The sequence below is a fragment of the Lontra canadensis genome, unplaced genomic scaffold (assembly GCF_010015895.1).
Source record: "Lontra canadensis isolate GAN:19392208 unplaced genomic scaffold, GSC_riverotter_1.0 scaffold59, whole genome shotgun sequence".
NCBI classification, from domain to species: Eukaryota; Metazoa; Chordata; class Mammalia; order Carnivora; family Mustelidae; genus Lontra; species Lontra canadensis.
This window is the reverse complement of record NW_022631053.1, coordinates 10387186-10408321: the sequence shown is the minus strand read 5'-3', so window position 1 is coordinate 10408321 and position 21136 is coordinate 10387186. Positions and strand designations below refer to the sequence as shown.

General features: G+C 35.8%; 1 protein-coding gene across 1 annotated transcript in view; it reads right to left on the bottom strand.

The window, feature by feature from the left end:
- The window catches only part of ADAMTS20 (ADAM metallopeptidase with thrombospondin type 1 motif 20), a 190081-nt gene that overhangs the window by 17120 nt on the left and 151825 nt on the right, over nucleotides 1–21136 (bottom strand). Inside the window, exons 36-37 of the mRNA XM_032876992.1 lie at nucleotides 20938–21071; nucleotides 14769–14860 (exon numbers count right to left, since the gene is read on the bottom strand). Coding sequence (XP_032732883.1) covers nucleotides 14769–14860; nucleotides 20938–21071 — 226 coding nt within the window. The remainder of the gene's footprint in view (nucleotides 1–14768; nucleotides 14861–20937; nucleotides 21072–21136) is intronic.

Sequence of the window (21136 nt, the reverse complement as noted above, 5' to 3'; positions counted from 1 at the left end):
AGATGGCCAACAGACACATGATAAAGTGCTCCACATCACTTGGCATCAGGGAAATACAAATCAAAACCACAGTGAGATTATCAACTCACACTAGTCAGAATGGCTAAAGTTAATAAGTCAGGAAACAACAGAGGCTGGTGAGGATGCAGAGAAAGGGGAACCCTCCTACACTGTTGGTAGGAATGCAAGCTGGTGCAGTCACTCTAGAAAACAGCATGGAGTTGCCTCAAAAAGTTGAAAGTAGAGCTACCCTATGACCCAGCAATTGCACTACTGGGTATTTACCCTAAAGGTACAAATGTAGTGATCCAAAGGGTCACTTGTAACTGCATGTTTATAGCAGCAATGTCCACAATAGCCATATATGAAAGAACCTAGATGTCCATCAACAGATGAATGGATAAAGAAGATATGGTGTGTGTGTGTGTGTGTGTGTGTGTGTGAGTGTATGTATATATGTATGTGTATGTATATATATATATATATATATATATATATATATATATAATTGAATACTGTGCAGCCATCAAAAATTAAATCTTGCTATTTGCAACAACGTGGATGGAACTAGAGGGTATTATGCTGAGCAAATAAAGTCAACCAGAGAAAGACAATTATCATATAATCTCTCTGATATGAGGAATTTGAGAGACAGTGGGGGGGGTTATAGGGGATAGGGAAGGAAAAAAAATGAAACAAGATAGGATTGGAGGGAGACAAACCATAAAAGACTCTTAACCTCATGAAACAAATTGAGGGTTGCTTGTGGGGCGGGGGGAGTAGGGATAGGGTCGGTAGGTTATGGACATGTGGAGGGTATGTGCTATGGTGAGTGTGATGAAATGTGTAAGCCTGATGATTCACATACCTATAACATGGGAAAAATAAATTATGTTTATATATGTTATGTTATATGTTATATGTTATAAAAAAGAAGAAGAAAAACTGGAATTCCACACAAAAAATTAAATATTAAAAAAATTAAAAATAAAAAAATTATCTGTACATATGTTAAAACTGCATACTAAAAAAGGCAATTTTTTCTGTATGTTACAAAAATTTTTTAAATGTGAATGGGTGTAACATTTTATTTAAAGATTAAATTTTTAAATTCCCTTGCAAATAAAACCCAACAACATGTTATATGTAAGGGACACACTTAAAGTGATTCATAAAGGCTAAAATTAAAAGGATAAGCAAGAAAATACGCAAGGAAAATGAACATAAACAAAGAATAGGGGCAGCAATCCTAAGAGACAAAGTAGAATTCAAGCCTTAAATCAGGAAAACATGACAAATCAGTACTAGAAACCATAATTTACAATGAAGAAATAATATGTAAACATTATGAATTGAATAACACAGCAACTTTTATGAAGCAAAACCACAGGAGATGCAAGTAGACATAGGCAGAAACCCCCAATAGGAATTTTTAATACACTACTTTTAGTAACAGGACAGATCAAGCAGGGAAAAATAAGGAGAGGGTTCATCTAAACAATATAATAAAAAAGGTAAACCTTATGGATATATATCAAAGTCTACATTCTTATAGTAAAAAAATACATGTTCAAAACATTTAACTGGCTCTGAATATTCAAAATAATGCTGGCCATGATCTATTGACATTGGCTGAATGTGGTTATTTCTCTAGCTCTTACGTGATCAGTTTTAATCACAAAACAGCTGAAGAGATACATGTTATGTTTTATTGTCAAATTTTTGTGGCTCTTTGAAAAGTACCAAACATTTTACTTTACTTCACTTTTGATGTATGTATTCTAAAGTCACATCACACTCCTTAACTTCATCTTATATTGCAATGTGGCAAAGTTTATTTTCCCTAAGGAGTGCCATATGTATCCATTCTCTTTTTAGCATTCATGTCCCAAAGTGCCCTGTCATATGCAAACACAGAGGATGTGGTTTTGATGAATCCCAAACAAAATAAGTTCTTTCTCTGACATCAAACATCTAGAGAGTATTCATGCAGATGTTGTATAACTTAACACAGGATCTGGTTTATATATTTGACGGAACATCTCTAAGAATACTAGACATTCTGTATTTTTGATAACAGAAACCTCAGTCACTTAAATAGAGAATGAATATAGATGGGCAAAGTTCCTATTGACAATACATACTTATCTATGCCCAATAACATCTAACTTGGGAAATAAAACTCTGCATTCCAGATATCTGGAGAGCTATGTGAGGGAGGCATCTCACCTTGATCAGAAGAGAGGAATATTTTATTACTGTACTGGTTCTTTCTGTGACATTCTCAAGGACCTTAGGTAGGTTATTAACATGTAATGTCTGTTTCTCCTAAGTATAAAGTGGGGTTACCTAGTTTACATCTTTCACAAGATATTATAGGGAGGAAAAAGGGGTTACATTGAAACTGGAGGAAAGGATTTAGAAATTAATGTAAATAGCTCTCTTACCTTTTAAAACCCCAATTGTGCTAACACTTCTTATTCCAATTCCATGCTCATCAAGAAATATTCTATTTATAATAATTAATTTTTTGTTATTTCCCATTAGTAAAGTTAAACAAGATAAAAGTTTTGATTCCACTTGACAAGTATATGATTTACTTGAATATCAGCTCTCTTGTGAATTTTGTTGAGGTCTCATTGACAAGACCTTACTCAATTCAACATGTAACAAAAAGGACTGGATTCCCAGAACTTCGCAACCTTTCCTAAGTAATGGCATCTTTGAGACCCTGTATCAGACTTTCCACAACTCTATGTGGCATTCTCAGTTTACTTCTCTCTAATCACGTCAAGTATTTGATGAAAAGGCACAGCTTACAGGAAGGATGGGTTGCTGGACAAAGTTGATCATTCTTGACATGGGTTGATCACTAAAGAATGAATACTCCCTATTTAATCGCTACTAAATCTCTATTTAAATGGAAGTGTTATTAAAAAAAATCCAAACGAGTAAAAATTTTGCTGAGAGGGACACCTGGGTGGCTCAGTCAGTTAAACATTAAACTCCTGATTTTGGCTCAGGGCATGATCTTGGGTTATACGATCAAGCCCCAGGTTTGGCTCTCAACATAGCAGGGAGTCAGCTTCTCTCCTTGTCTACCTCTCCCCTTCTTGTGCACTCTACTCTCTCTCTTTCTCTCTCTCTCTCTCTCTCAAAAAATAAATAAATAATCTTTTAAAAAAAATTTTGCTGAGAATGTTAAAAAGTTTAGATTTCACATCCTTGATTTTAGAAGAGATGTCTGAAGAGACAATGTTTAAGACTTCAGAGTTGATCAAGATAAGGACAGTCCTAAGAAGAGAATTGAATAGAAGATGTGGGTCAGAGAGTCACATTCTGGGAAGCAGACCAATCATCTGACAGACCAATATAAGCGAGGTGGGAAAGGGGAAGAATGGACAGAGATAGAGCTAACCAGCTTCAAAGAGCAAATGATAACTTAAGCCTCCCCTGCCAACTTACCTTTAAAAATATAGCCAAGAGAGGAAACATTTCTGAAATGGCAACTTGAGGACCTCTTTGGTCTCTTTCTCCAGCAAAACAACCATAACTGATAAAAATTATAAAATATAACAACCATTTAAGGTCTCTGAAAAAATATCCCAAGGTTATACAACAAATGGAAAACATTAATTCACAAAAATCTATATCTAGGTAAAAAGAGTGTCTGTGGCATTTGAACCATGACCTGCCCTCTCCTCCTACCTCAGTAAGATGACAGTTTTACTCTTGATGGGAACACAAGATTCTATTTCTCTAGCTCCCTACTAGGGTTAGGTTTTCTCTTGAGAGGGACAAACCACTGGCAATTCTCATCTCACCCAGTTCACAGAAGCTCTATTATAAGCAAGAATGGCTGGGGCTCTGCCACTCGGTCCCTACTCATAGAACAGAAGATCTACCCTAGGCATGGTAGGCTAAGAACACAAGACTCAAATCATCCCCGTTCAAAATCACTGCTAAGGCAGAGGTTCTATGCAGAGAAGGGCAAGCCAAGAAGACCAGGGCCTACTGCTATGACTCAACACCCTGCTTAAAAAGTGGTAATGTTACTCTGAGAAGTTGGCCCTATCCCTAGATCCACAGAATTAGTGCAATGTTTCTTCCTTAGAAGAGAGTCAAGATGTAAGGACAAAAATACCATAGCCTTTTCTAAGGGATATGAGCTTATTTGAGAAAGAACATGGGAGAATTTCAAGCCTATAGATGTTATTGAAAATGAGATTTTAATGGTGTGCAGCTAAGAGGAAAGTGGTGACAACTCAATGAGAGCAAAAAACAAAATGGTAGATAAAACTGAATTTAACAGAGAGAATCAAGGAAAGAGACAGCTAAGAAGGGCTCCTTTTGAGGTCTTACCTGACCTCAAAGAACCTGTAATATCACCCTGGCCGAAGGGCTCAAATTTAGTTGAATCAGACCATGGAGTAATTTACTCCTCCATGATGTTATTGAAAGAATAGAACAATCATCTAGCAATTAGGTGAAACTAAGAGCTGAGCATGGTATCAGTAGATTCAGACCAACTTAAAAACTTAATGGGGAGTTGGGAAAGAGACAGAGATCCCAGCTAAAAACACCATCATTCCAGGAGGATCAGAGTGACTGTGTACATATCCAAGGCTGTGCCCTCCAAGGAGTGATATCAAAGACTGCCCAGGGAAAACAGATGTCACTGAAATAATCCAGCCAAGGAACTAAGCAAATAAATAAGCAAGCAAGAAACAAGACTTTGGTGGGGGGAGGCTGAGATTTAGTGTCCATAGCTACTAAACTACATGATCTAAAATGCCCAGTTTTCAACAAAAAAACCGAGATATGCAAAGAAACTGGAAAGGATGACTCATATTTAGGGGGAAAAGGCATTAGAAACTGCCTGTGAGAGGTTTCAGATGTCTGGCTGAGCAGATAAAGACTTCAAAGCAGCTATTATAAATATGTTCAAAGAGCTAAAGAAAACCATGTTTTAAAGAAAGGTATGATAATAACGTCTCATCAAATAGAGAATATCAATACAGAGATAGTAGTTACATTTAGAAAAAGAAGAAAAGGACAATTTCAGAGCTGAAATGTACAATAACCAAAAAGACAAACATCAGTAGAGGGGCTCAAACAGTAGATTGGAGCAGGCAGAAGAAAGAATTGAACAGATATCAATAATGAAGATACAATCTGAAGAACAGAAAAAAAAAGGAGGAAAATGAACAGAGCCTCAGAGAAACAAGAGTACACCACTAAATGCACCAATGTATGCATAATGGGAGTACCAGAAGGAAAGGAGAAAGGAGTAGAGGATATGTTTAAATAAATAATACCTGAAAAATTAACAAATTTGGTGAAATGCATTAATCTATACTTCTAAGAAACTCAATAGATTTTAAGTTTGGCAGATACACAGATCCACATCCAAATATGTGATACTAAAGATGATGAAAGTCAAAGACAAAGAAAATCTGAAAGTATCAAGAGATAAATGACCACATACATAAGAACCCCAATAAGATAAATACTGACTTCCATGTTTTTTCTAAAATCCAGAAGACAACGGGGTGACATATTTAAAGTACTGAAAAATGAAAACTGTAAGTTGAGAATTTTATAACAAGCAAATCGATTTTTCAAGAATGAAGACATTTCCAAATAAACAAAACAGAGAAGATTTGTTTATTAATGGTCCCATTTTATAAGATACGTTAAAGGAAGTTCTTCAAGCTGAAATCAAGTAATACCAATAGGTCAACCAGGAAATTAAAGAAAGATTGAAAAAATTCATGGAAACAAATTAAAATGAAAACATAATTTTTCAAAATCTTTGGAACACAGCAAAGGTGGTCCTGAGAGGAAAGTACATAACGATACAAGACTTTTTCATGAAATCAAGTAATACCAGACATTAATACAAAACTACCAAATAGTACTTATAAAGGTAATTTTGTAGATAATTACAAAAGACGCTGTGGTTCCACATTTCCTTTCTTTCCATAACTTATTTTAAAACAATTATATAAGCCAATAAGTAAATGATTATATTAATGAACTGTAATGTTTGGAAATGTAATATATTTGATAATAATGACAAAAATGGAAGGCAGATGGAAGCAAAGCTGTTTGGGAGTAAGGAAATGACACCAGCCAATAACTCAAAACCACAGGAAGAAAAGAAACCTAGAAATGCTAACTGTAAAAGTTCACTTAAAAACCTATAAATACATAATTTCTCATTATTTCTCTCATATTTTCTAAAAACCATAAAATTATTACAAAAATGTATTGTGGGTTTGCTACATATGTAGATTGTATAACAAACATAACACCAGAAAAGGAACAGGAAATAGAGCACATAAAGGAGTAAAGTTTCTATATTTCACTAGAATTAGGTAGTATAAATCTGAAACCAATTCTGATAAGTTAAGATATATGTTGTAAACTCTCAAGCAGCAATTAAGAAAGCAATTAATGAAAGTGCTTTCTTAATTTAATGAAATTTAAAAAATATGATGAAAAAATTATTAAGGAAATTAAAATGTTATACTCAAAAACATTCAGTTGGTAAGAAAAGAAAGCAGTAAAGAAGAAATGGAGGATCAAAAACAACAGAAGACATACAGAAAACGAAGTAAAATGGTAAATATAAATCAAGACATATAAATATCATTAAACAACTCATCAAAGGCAGAGATCCAATGAAGTGCCCTCTATAGGAGATACTCTTAAGATCCAAAGATGTAAATAGGCTAAAAGTAAATGGGATAAAATCATATATCATGAATTATCTGTAAGCTGAGTGACCATTCTAATGTCAGATAAATTGGACTTTCAAAACAAACAAAAAATGCTACTTCAGATAAAGAAGTACATTTTATAATGATAAAAGTATTGATATATCATGAAATTATGACAACTATAATCATAATCATATATAAAAATTCCAAAGTAGGTGAATAAAACCCAAAGAAAATGAAACAATAAGATTAAAGTGAGAAATAGACAATTCAATAATAATTGCAATGTTTCAGTGAATAGAACAGCTAGGCAGAAGATCAACAAGGAATGGAAAAGTTGAGCAATACTTCAAAACAATTGGGCCTGACAAACATCTATAGAATATTTCATCAACAGCAGAATACACATTCTTTCCAAGCAATATTGAACATTTTCCAGAATAGCCATATGCTATGCCATAAGACAAGACTCAATGCATTTAAGAGTATGTATATAGAAAACAAAGTGTATTTTTCAATTACAATGGAAAGAACTCAGTAACAGAAGGAAATCTGGGAAATTCACAAATATGTAGGAATCAAACACTACACTGTCAAAGAACCAGTAAGTCAAAGAAGACCTCCCAGGTGATAATGGAAAATACTTTATGATGAATGAAAACGAACACACCACAGACCAAAACTCAGAGGATGCAGCAAAATAAATACATAAAAGGAAATTTAAATCAGGAAATGCTTATATTAAAAGAGAAAAAAGACATATCAATTACCTAACCTTCCACCTTAAGACATTGGAAAAAGAGCAAATTAAATCTAAAGCAAGTAGAAATAAAGAAATGATAAAGAATAGTCTGAAAATTGATTAAACAAATAAAAAATAGAGAAAATCAACAAAATCAAGTGTTGGTCTCTTTGTTCCTACGTATAACCCAGCAAAGTTAAAGCAGAAGGAATTAGAATATTTGAATAGACCAATTACGGGCAACAAAATGGAATCAATCAAAAACAAAAAACAAAAAACCTCCCCCATAACAAAAGGCCAGGACCAGGTAGCTTCACAGGTGAATTCTACCAAATATTTTAAGAATTAAATCCTACCAAATATTGAAAGAGTTAATACCAATTCTTCTCAAACTGTTCCAAAAAATACAAAAGGAAGGAAAACTTCTAAGTTCATTCTATGAGGCCAGTATAACCCTGATACCAAAAACCAAATGGACACCAAATACACACACACACACACACAAAGAGAACAAAAGATCAATATCTCTGATAAACACAGATACAAAAATCCTCAACAAAATACTAGCAAACTGAATCTAACGATATATTAAAAAAAAAATCATTCACCACAATCAAGTGGGATTTGTTCCCAGGATGCCATGGTGGCTCAATATTCATAAAATAATCAGTGTGATACATCAACAAGAGAAAGGATAAAAACTATATGATTATTTTAATAGATGCAGAAAAAGCATTTGACAAAATACAACATCCACTCATGATTAAAAAAAAAAAAAACCTCTGCAAATTAAGTCTAGAGGGAATATACTTCAACATAATAAAGACCTTATGTGAAAAATCCACAGCCAACATTATACTTAACAGTGAAAAAAGAGCTTTTCCCTTAATACCAGGAACACGACAAGGACGTCCATTCTCACCACTTTTACTCAACGTAGTACTGGAAGTCCTAGCCACAGCAATCAGATAACAAAAAGAAATAAAAGACATCCAAATTGGTAAGGAAGAAGCAAAACTCTCATTATTTGCAGATGACATGAGACTATAGAAAAGCCTAAATACCCTCTCAAAATATACTAGAACTGGTAAATGAGTTCAGTAAAGTCATAAGATACAAAATCAATGTACAGAAACTGTTGCATTCCCATATACTAATAATGAAGCAGCAAAAGTGAAATTAAGAAAACAATCTCAATTATGAGTATACAAAAAAACAATAGAATATCTAGGAATGAACTTAAAGAGGTAAAAGACCTAAATCCTGGAAACTATAAATATTGATGAAAGATATTGAAGACAATACACACTCAAGGATTGGGAAAAGAAATATTGTTAAAATGTCTATACTACCCAAAGCAATCTACAGATCTAATGCAATCCCTATCAAAATACCAACAGTATTTTTCACAGAACTAGAACAAACAATCTTAAAATTTGTATGAAACCACAAGAAATTTTGAAAAGCCAAAGCAGGGGCAATGGGGTGGCTCAGTGGGTTAAAGCCTCTGCCTTTGACTCAGGTCATGATCCCAGGGTCCTGGGATTGAGCCCTGCATCAGGCTCTCTGCTCAGCAGGGAGCCTGCTTCCTCCTCTTTCTCTGCCTGCCTCTCTGCCTACTTGTGATCTCTGTCTGTCAAATAAATAAATAAATAAATAATCTTGAATAGCCAAAGCAATCTTGAAAAAGAGAAATAGAACTGGAGGTATCACAATTCTCGACTTTAAGTTACATCATAAAGCTGTAGGAATAGCCAAAGCAATCTTGAAAAAGAGAAATAGAACTGGAGGTATCACAATTCTCGACTTTAAGTTACATCATAAAGCTGTAGGAGTCATAACAGTATGATACTGACACAAAAAATACATACATCACTAGAACAAAACAGAAAACCCAATTCATTCAGAAATGAACCCAAGATTATATGTTCAATTAATCTTTGACAGAGAGGAATGGATATTCAATGGGAAAAAAGACAGTCTCTTCAACAAATGGTATTGGGGAAACAGGACAGCTACATGCAAAAGAGTGAAGCTGGACCACTTTCTTGCACCATTCACGAAAATAAACTAAAAATGGATTAATTACCTAAATGTGAGACCAGAAACCATAAAAATCCTTGAAGAGAGCCTAGACAGTAGTTTCTCTGACACTGGCCATAGCAACATTTTTCTAGATATGTCTCCTAAGCCAAGAGGAAAAAAAAAAAAGCAAAAATAAACTATTGGGACTGTATCAAAATAAAAAGATTCTGCACAGCATAGGAAACAGTGAAGAAAACTAAAAGGCAACGTACTGAATTGGAGAAGGTAATTGCAAATGATATATCTGATAAAGGGTTAGTATCCAAATCTTAAAAAACAAAACAAAACAAACAAAAAAAAAACCCTTATATAGGGCACCTGGGTGGCTCAGTCAGTTAAGTGTCTGCCTTTGGCTCAGGTCATGACACCAGGATCCTGGGATTGAGTTCTGCATCTGGTTTCCTGCTCAGTGGGGAGTCTGCTTCTCTCTCTCCTCTGCCCCTCCCCTCTGCTCATTCTCTTTCTAAATTTCAAATAAATAAATTCTTAAAAAAAAAAAGAGAGAGAACATATAATGCAACACCAAAAACTCCAAATAATCCAACTACAAAATGGGCAGAAGACATGAACAGACATTTCTCCAAAGAAGAGGTATAGATGGCCAACAGACACATGAAAAGATGCTAATCATCATTCATCATCAGGGAAATGCAAATCAAAACCATAATGACATATCACCTCATACCTTTCAGAATAGCTAAGATCAACAACAAAAGAAGCAACAGGTGTTGGTGAGGACGTGGAGAGAAAGGAACCCTTGTGCACTGTTGGTGAAAAGTCAAACTGGCTCAACCATTATGTAAAACAGTATGGAGGTTCCTCAAAAAATTTAAAAAAGAACCACCATATGATCCAGTAATCACATTAGTGGGTTTTTATCCCTAAAATACTAAAACATTAATTCAAAGGGATACATGCACCCCTATGTTTTTTGTAGAATTATTTATGATAGCTAAATTATAGAAGCAGCCCAAATGTTCATCAAGAGATGAATGGATAGCTGGAGAGAGAGAAGATGGTGGAGGAGTAGCAGACTAAGATGACATCAGGTTTCAGGAGTTCAGCTAGACAGTTATCAAACCATTCAGAACACCTACAAACCCAACAGGAGATCGAAGAGAAGAGCAGCAATTCTAGAAACAGAAAATCAACCACTTTCTGAAAGGTAGGAGATGTGGAGAAGTGCATCCAAAGCAATGGGAAGATAGACCATGGTGGGGGAGGGGGGGAGTCAGCTCCCAGCAAGTGGCAGAGCAATGAAGCACAACATTCGAACTTTTTAAAAGTCTGCTCCACTGAGGAACATTGCTCCAGAGGCTAAGCGAGGTGGACCTCTTGCAGAGACAGTGTGTTCTCAGGTCCCATGGGGTTACAGAAGGATTGGGGGTGTCTGAGTGTAGCAAAGCTCACAGGCATCAGGGTGGAGACCCCAGCTACAGAGATGGAGTGGAGTACTGAGCTCTCAGCTCAAGGATACCTTAAACCATGATCTGAGGCACAGTTAGGCCACTGCTCTTCCAGCAGAGACCCCACAAGTGGTAGATCCAGGGAGACTCACCTTCCTTCTCTGGACGCAGGAATCTGCTGGGTTTGGAGACTCCAAATGGGGCTGTGCACCAGAGACAGAAACACTTGGTCACAGGCCAGGTGAGCTCAGAGCATGGCTGGAGACCAGGGAGACAGAAGTGATTGAGCGCTTTTCTCCAAAGGCGCACTGAGGCGTGCCATGCCCCGAGGTCTGGGCTCCTCCTGGGCTGGAGATTGGGAGACTTCCATTATCATTCCCATCCTCCAGAGCTCTACGGAAAGCATTCAGGGAACAAAAGCTCCCCAGAGAGAACCTGAGCAGATTACTTAGCCCTGCCCCAGGCAAGGGCGGGGTGCAATTCTGCCTTGGGCAAAGACATTTGAGAATCACTACAACAGACCCTCCCCCAGAAGATCAGCAAGAAATCCAGCCAAGACCAAGCTCACTGATCAAGGAGAACAGTGGAATTCCAGAGGAGGGGAAAGCAAAGCATGAAATTCATGGCTTCTTCCCCATGATTCTTTAGTCTTGCAAAGTTAATTAATTTTTTTGATTTTATTTTTTCTTATTCTAATTTTTCTTAACTTTTTCTTCTTTTAACAATTTTTAACTGGTTTAACTTGACAATACCTTTCTTAAAAAAATCTTTTTAAACCTTCATTATTATAGTCATATTTATGACTATTATAGTCATATTATATTACAGTCATATTTATTATAGTCATATTTTTATATTATTTATTATATTTTTATTATACTCCTATTTTATGACTTCATTGTATCTAATTTTATTTTTTGTATACTATAGGGTTTTTTCTTCTAGAAAAATTTAGGATACAATTTCTTCTAATAGATCAAAATATACCCTTAATCTAGGACAGGGCTTTGTTCTGGTCTCCAGCCAAGCAAATTCTCTCCACTTCCTTTTTCCTTCTTTTTCCAACCAACTTATATTATCAATTGCTTTTTTAGTATTTTTTTTTAATTTTTCATCTTTACAGTCATATTCCATCCCTTCATCATGTTTAACCCTTATTTTTGTATATATATAAGTTTTTCTTTCTTTAAAATTTTGGAAGCTATTTTCCAGTGATGGAAGGAAATTTTTCTTTGCCTTGTACCCCTGGGGCTAACAATGAGATGAATGGATAAAGAGGAAGTCATGTACATAAACATATAACACCATGGAATATTATGCAGCCATAAAAAAGAATGAACTCTTGTCATTTACAACAACATGGATAGATCCAGAGAGTATAATGCTGAGTGAAATAAGTCAGAAAGAAATTAATATGATTTTATGCATATGTGGAATTTAAGACACAAAGAAAAAATGAGACAAACAGAAAAAGAGGCTTTTAACTATAGAGAACAAACTGATGGTTACCAGAGGGGAGGTCGGTGGGGAGAATGGGTGAAATAGGTGTTGGGGATTAAGAAAACATCTCTCATGATGAGCACTGGGTAATGTATAGAATTGTTGAATCACTATATTGTACACCTGGAAAATAACACTGTAAGTTAACTATACTGGAATTAAAATTTGATAAAAAGAAAAAGAAGAATTAATTCTTCACAAACTCTTCCAAGAAAGTAAAAGAGGAGGGAATACTTCCCAATTCACTTTACAAGGCTAGTATTTCCCTGATATCAAAACTGGAATAAGGACCTCACAAGAAAATGATTAGGTCAGTTATCTCTTATGAAAATAGATGAGAAATTCCTAACAAATCAAGTCAAATCTAGCAACATATAAAAAGAATGATACTACCTGGCCAAATGGGATTTATCCTAGGAATGCAAGGTTGTTTCAACATACAATAGTCAACCAATGTGATACACCGTATCACTACAGTAATGGACAAGAGCCTCAGGATCACCTCAGCACTTGCAGAAACATTTCAAAAACCAACACCCTTTCATGATAAAACCACTTAAATTAGAGCTAGAAGGACACTTCCTTAACTTGACTGAAGGCATCTATAACACATTCACAGCTAACACACTTAATGATGGACTGAATGCTTCCCCCCTAAAATCAGGAATAAGACAAGTGTATCTACTCTCATCACTTTTTTTTTTCTCTCATCACTTTTATTTAACATTGCTCTAGAAGTTTTAGACAGGGTAATGAGGCAAGATAAAGAAATAAACAGCATCCATATTGCCAAGGAGGAAGTAAAACTATGTTTATTTGTAGATGACATCACAGTGTATATAGAAAGTCCCAAAGAATCCCGTAAAAAAACTATTATAACTAATAAATGAGTTAAACAGGGTTGCATGATACAAGACCAATTTATAAAAACTACAGGCAAAAATTAGTGATTTATTTGGGTTCCACATCTGGGGGGATCTTTTACTGGACAACTCTCCCTTGTCAGAAACCTTCTTTATCTTGAGTTGGAATCTGTTACTCTATTACTGCCTCCTGGAATAACACACTGACCTCATTCCTCTTTCATGGAGCTCTTTAAATATTTAAAGATAGTTACCATAACTTCACATTCTTTTCCTAGCTACCTTCATTTTCTTTGTGTGGCATGATTTAAATGCTCTTTCTCCCCCCCCTTGGTTTTTGCCTCCTACTCCTATATAGATTAAAAATTTACCTTTTTCAAACAGAAATTTAAAATCTTTTGGTGTTAATATTATGTTTAGGTACTTTATGATTATATGGGGTGGTTTAGAAATTACTGCATAATCTACATGAATCATATTGAACTCATTATGGTTGAATAAAATACCGAGGTCTTTTTCATATGACATCACCAGCTTCTATTTGCATTTCTGGACCTAAAATTTATAAATTCATTCCAGTTAATTTTTTTCTTATTCATTTGAGCCCATAGTTCTAATGCATTTGGTCTCCTTTAAGTATCTTTGTATAGTATAGAAAATGCCCTCTCTTTTTGACATAAGCATAACTTCTCTGTCATATGATGAAAATAGTGAATGGGAAATCCCAAGAGAGGGCTCTGGCAAACCATCAGCTACTTCTCTTGAAAATATCAACATTAAAATTAATACTTCTTGCTCATGATTTTTTTCAATTAGTGATGAATCTTCCTAACATGCTATATTAATCTAGCTTACATGTCTCCATCTTATAATGCTGATGTTCACATAGACTTTATAAAATCTCTTGATGAGAGTAAATTTCTCCTAGAAAGCATACTCTATACTGGAAATCACAGAGATGGCATAAAGGGTGTGTGCAGAGAACTCTGAAAATAAAATAATACAGGAGCAAAGTCATGGAAATACACTATTTCACAAATAAAAGTTATTCTGGCACTGGTACGGACCCAGACAGCTAATATAAACAATGCTAGCAGCAGTGTATGGAGGCCACATGCTTGTGATCCATTCCTTCACTTTGTTATGTACAACCATTTGTTTCCAGGGACCAGCTGGAAAGATTAAAAATGAAAATGCATGATGGAAGGAAAAATAGGCTCTGAACTATTTGCAATCCGTGTTATTGCACCTTTCAAACAAACCTAAAATTGGCAGAGATGTTTTTCCCCCAAAATTTATCTATAATCTTTGACATAAAATTCCATATAGGAAATTCACATTTTTCTATTTACTTATGCTTTTTGCAATATTCTGGTCAAGAAAATTCAGAGAAACAGCATCCACTTTTTTTTTCACAGTGAGGGAAAAATAAACAAATATGAAATACCTGTGGGCATCTGGCAGCACTATAGCAATCTCCAGCTGTGGCAAATGGCACTGCTTTTCCAAATATTGTTTGGGCAAAAAGAAGATCTGTGGCTAAAACAAATAAATGAAACTTTTTAGCCCTGAAGAGTTGCATATTTTCCAATCTTCACTACAAAACATACAGTCTTCATATTATATTCTTAAATATATTTATATAATTAATTCTAATTTTTAAGTGAATATGCTATGCAATTATAGTACACATCAGGTTTTTGATAAATAACTTTTAATACAAAAATGTTTATCTCAAAAGTTGCCCTATAAATTGCAGGTACATGTATAAATTAATCGAGGTTTTAAGAAACTAAATGCATTGTTATATTTTACATTATAGGGAATATCTAAAATAAAGTGGGGTCAGGAGCAAATTATAGAAGGAAAAACATTGAAGGTTAATACATCATGAAAAAGCCACACATGAGTGCTTATAGACCATATATGTGATGTATATATATGAATTCATTTAGGCAACTCAAAATCAAAAGCATCCAACTAAAATATTTGCTATTTTGATTTCTAATACTACTGCATTATATTATTATTTTCTTTTGAACCTTACTTTTGCCAACATCATTAGCAAAATTTCCCGATTGGCAATAATGCTGGAGATTCTATATGAAGTATCAAAAATAGAGACATAGGCTCCAAGACAGGTTGGAAAGAACCCTAAAAGTCAACTGGTCCATTCACTTATTCATGCTTGAATCAAATAATATTTTAACCAACAATCTTCTAGTCAGGGGCTCTCACCTCCACTAATGTTGTTTCAAATCACTTCACCTTTCAACAAGACTGAAAGATCACTGCATGCCCCCATGATGACACCAGTTCCCTACGGATAATCTTCAAAGGTAGCATTCCTAGAAATATCATATCACCAAGGACACGATTTCAAGACTAGGAGGCTTTCAGTTATGTGCCAGAGTCAGCTTGTACCAAATCCTGAGAACCAGTTGGGTGTATCTCTTGCAACATCATGTACAATAAGCTTGTGTTTGTAGCTTGAAGTTGGCATGGTGGGGATATATATAACCAAGGACATTGGTAAATGCTATAAGTCAGACTTTGTTTCCTGGTTGTTAAATGCTGGTTGTTAAACAAGTATCCACACATCACTGCTTCCACTGGAACTTATGGATTAGGTTAAGGCAGAGCAGACACAAATTTCAAATCAAGCATCCTTTGCTACTATCTCCCCCATCATTACCTGGATAACCCACAGATAGCTCTAACTCAACACCCCCGAACTAAATGCATTATCTTTTTCTCCAGACTTATTTCCTCTGCTGTATTTCTCATCTCACTGAACTATGTCACCATCTGCCCTGTTATTTTGGAAAACTTTCCAAATATTCTATGTTGCTAATCCCCATGTTCCTTCTGTCTGAAACCCTACAGAGTGTACCTCTTTAATATTCTCCCTATTCTGAACCATACCCCTATTTTAAGGCCTCATCATTTTCTATCTGGATTATATTAGCTTCTTTTTTTTAACATTTTTAAAATTTTTTTTTATTTTTCAGCATAACAGTATTCATTATTTTTGCACCACACCCAGTGCTCCATACAATCCGTGCCCTCTCCAATACCCACCACCTGGATCCCCCAACCTCCCACCCCCTGCCCCATCAAAACCCTCAGATTGTTTTTCAGAGTCCATAGTCTCTCATGGTTCACCTCCCCTTCCAATTTCCCTCAACTCCCTTCTCCTCTCCATCTCCCCTTGTCCTCCATGCTATTTGTTATGCTCCACAAATAAGTGAAACCATATGATAATTGACTTTCTCTGTTTGACTTATTTCACTCAGCATAATCTCTTCCAGTCCTGTCCATGTTGCTACAAAAGTTGGGTATTCATCCTTTCTGATGGAAGCATAATACTCCATAGTGTATATGGACCACATCTTCCTTATCCATTTGTCCACTGAAGGGCATTTTGGTTCTTTCCACAGTTTGGCGACCGTGGCCATTGCTGCTATAAACATTGGGGTACAGATGGCCCTTCTTTTCACTACATCTGTATCTTTGGGGTAAATACCCAGTAGTGCAATGGCAGGGTCATAGGGAAGTTCTATTTTTAATTTCTTGAGGAATCTCCGCACTGTTCTCCAAAGTGGCTGCACCAACTTGCATTCCCACATACAGTGTAAGAGGGTTCCCCTTTCTCCACACCCTCTCCAACACATGTTGTTTCCTGTCTTGCTAATTTTGGCCATTCTAAGTGGTGTAAGGTGGTATCTCAATGTGGTTTTAAATTAAATCTCCCTGATGGCTAGTGATGATGAATATTTTTTCATGTGTCTGATAGCCATTTGTATGTCTTCATTGGAGAAGTGTCTGTTCATATCTTCTGCCCATTTTTTGATATGATTCTCTGTTTTGTGTGTGTTGAGTTTGAGGAGTTCTTTATAGATCCTGGATATCAGGATATTTGTCTGTACTGTCATTTGCAAATATCTTCTCCCATTCCGTGGGTTGCCTCTTTGTTAGTTTCTTAACTACTTTCATGGATACCAAGTCTGGTCCTTCCCCTGCTGAAACTTTCCCCCAGTGGTTCTCATAACTTATAAAATCAGCTGTGTAGTTAGTACACATTGTTCTTAATGATCTGCTCTCTGGGAACTTCTCTAACAAGCTATCATCTCCCAACCTTCATTTAATTTATGTTTAGAGAAAAATGGACTTTTTATTTTTTAATAAAACCAAGATGATTCACCTTTCCAGGCTTCTGTTCATGCTGGTCCCTTCTCCTGAAACTCCTTTTCTCTACTTCAGTTAATTCAAATTTGTCTTCAAGATTTCCTCAAGACAGTTTTTTAAGGAAAGTTAAAGACTTTTTACTCAACAAATATTTATTTAGAATCTATTGTGAATATAATATTATTTTAAGTACTCTAAGAACAGATCAGTGGAAGGAGGAGAGGCTGATGGAATCTGAATCTTACCAGAGTGAGACAGGCAATAAAGTAAATATTACATCATAGTAGGGGTGGTACTTGTTATAGCAAAAAAAAAAAAAAAAAAAAAAACCCCAAAACAACAACAACAAAAAATAGTTAAAAGAAGGAGAGAAAGGATTTTAGGAGTGGAGAGTGTTACAATACTGAATTGTAGGAATACTACAATTTTAGTAGGCATAATAATCCAGGGGGAAATGGTATTGACTCAGATGAAGGTGGTAGCAATGAGGTAGTGAGAAAGTGATATTTGATATCACCTTTAGATATTTTTAGATATTTAGATATCTGATAGCTTAGGCTGTCCCAACAAACCACCATGAGCTGTGGCTTAACTAACTAACTCTAACATCTGGAGGCTGGAAGGCGGAGATCAGTAGGTCAGTATGGTCATGTTCTGGTGAGGGTCCTCTTCCTGGCTTGCAGATGGTCATCCTCCTCACTGTGTCCTCTTTTGGCAGAGAGAGCTCTAGTGTCTTTTCCTCTTTTTACAAGGGCATTAATCCCATCATGAGGGTCCCACCTTCATGATCATACCTAAACCTAATTATCTCCCCATAACCAAATATCATCACATTGGAGATTAGGGCTTTATCATATGAATGTTGGGAGGCATGATTTAGTCCACAGTAATGTGTATGTTAGATATTCACCTCACAGAATTTGATGATGGACTGCATGTTGGTGTGAGAGAAATGGAGGAGCTAAGATGTTGCTATATTTTGGCTGGAGTATAGGAAGAGAGGCTATGGGAAGAAATACTGAAAGTAGTTGGGGATATATTGAATTTGATATGCCAATGAGACTTTCATGTGGATTTGCTGAGTCAAGAGCTAGATACTGGAGTTTAGAGTAATAGTCCAAATTGGAGATATATATTTGGATACATCATTTGAAATCTGTAAGTACAATGAGATTCCCAAAGGGATGACTGTGTACTAAAGCTCTTCAACATTCAGTGTTAGGGAAGATGAAGAGGAACCAGTCAAGCTGAGAAACCATGACAAAGACAGGAGAAAGAGGCCAGGACAGGAATCAAGTAAGATGAAAACCAAGAACTTGTCACTGGATTTTGAGAAATGGAGGTAGAATCAGTAATTTAAGAGGGAAGGGAAAGTTTGCTGAGGAAATGTTCTCGAATAGGTACAAAGTGATGAAACTGAAGCACAAGAGAGGGCTGCCTTAGGTGGGAGTGGGAATAGTTCACCCAACGGTAAGCAGGAGAGAAGGAAAATTATATAGGTAAAAGTTTGGGAAGCTTGTAAATGGGGTGATGTGGTGGGTTGTGGAAAAGTTCTTCCAGTAGTTTTTATTTTTCTCATGAGATAGGAAGCAAGATCATCAGCAATGAGTAGATAAAGTGGAAGTGTTGGAAATTTTAGAAATTTGAAACTAAAGGAGAAGATGTTAGTTAGGCATTTAAGGGTGTGGGGGTGGAAATGAACTAGGGAAGGGCAATAGGATTACTCACACAGCATGTAGCTTAGTAGTCATGCATTTAAGGGGAGATCAGTCAGAAGGGCAGTATATAGGGGGTCACACTCATGTTGCATGTTGCAACTGGAGCACAGGGGAAATGTTTAATCAGGACTGGGTTTTCGCCATCCAAACTGGAGAAAGAAAAGAGAGATCAGGGAGTTGAAAATGTATTGTATTTTATTGAGTTGACATTGTATTCTCAGGGCCCAGCCAAATGCCTGGCAAATGGCAGAGTTGTTTGATAAAATAACGGTATATAACAGCTTAATTAACAGCAAATAAGTTACCAAGTTCCCCCTATGTCCTTAGCAATAATTACAACATACAGTATTAAATAACAACCAGCATTTACTGAGCATTTCCTATATGCAAGGCACTTACTAGGTATGTTATGAGTATTATCTTTTAATCCTCACCAAAAAGGAAAAAAAGAAAAAAAAGGAAACAAAGAAGAAAGGAAAAACACCTTAGAGGCACCTTTTACAGAGGAGGAAATTTGGGCTTAAAGAGATATTTCCAAGGTCATGCAACTGGTAAATGGATGCAAAGAATTTACTCCCAGACAGTCTAACTCCAGAGTCGTAAACATAACAGTAAAATGCTTCCCCAGCGCAGTAACAGTGGGTGTTCAGTAAATAATAACTCATCATCAAGTGACTGTGATGTAGAGATTAGGTACTCATGCATTCTAGGTCTCAATAATTTTTTTTGTTTCTTTCTATAGTCTATGCACCATGCTAGGTACTGGTGATTCAATTGGAATTTACAGTGTCTGCTTCCAAAATGAACATCTTTCCCTTTTCCTATAGGTATACAAGTTCTAGGATGGAAGGCTGCCTCATGTTCAGTGTATATTAGGTTCTGTAAATATGTTTTGATTTTACTAAATCTCTGAATTACTTCCTAGAAAGGCAGCAGGTACAGAAGCTGGGATCTGTGGGTGGGACTTTATCCCTCAACACCAATTACTAACTGTATGAATTCAGACAAGTCACTTAACTTTCTAAGTACATTTGAATTTCATCACTAGCAACAGTGTGAGGCAATTATGCCTTAACTAGTACAGAGTTATAAAAAAGATCAAATGAGACAATTTATGGAAAAATACTTGACAAATTGTGAGCAGAAATTAATGTTAGTTATTACCTTAAGCCCTGCAAAAGACTTATACAATTATGTTGAGGATATTAACTTCCTCGTCCCTAATGTAATTGGGGATTTTAAGGTAGAGGCTTATATCTTAGAAGGGCAGCAAGGCTTATATCTTAGAAGGGCAGCATCTTATCACTGTTTCTACGACTACATTTTTATTAAGGGTCCCCATGGCTCATGCTATTACAAAGGAATTATGTACTTATTAAGATCTTTTTAAAAAATTAAGTAATTATTGCACAATGCTAGGCTCTTCTCTATACTCTGGCTATCACATATGTCAGAATATTATTAGAATGTCTTTAGCAAATAGAGACTTTCTGTTTTAGAGATTTGGCACTTACTTTTATTTTTTCTTTTTAAAGATTGTATTTGTCAGAGAGAGAGAGAACAAGCAGGGAGAATGGCATTCAGAGGGAGAAGCAGGCTCTCCACTGAGCAAGGAGCCGAAGTGGAACTCGATCCCAGGACCCTGGAATCATGACCCGAGCTGAAGGCAGACACTTAACGACTGAGCCACCCAGGTGTCCCGGCACTTACTTTTAATTTGCATGGAATTGAGATCAATTCTTATTTTGCTGAAAACAGTGTATCCAGCAGCCAGGTAGTCATTTTTACACGCACAGTCTTGCCTTCTACTTCCATTAAAAGGGCATTCATATGGATTTTGTAGTCTGAAACAACATTAGAGTATTTTTAGTATTAGATGCAGTAATTCTCCCATCATGTAGATAAATAG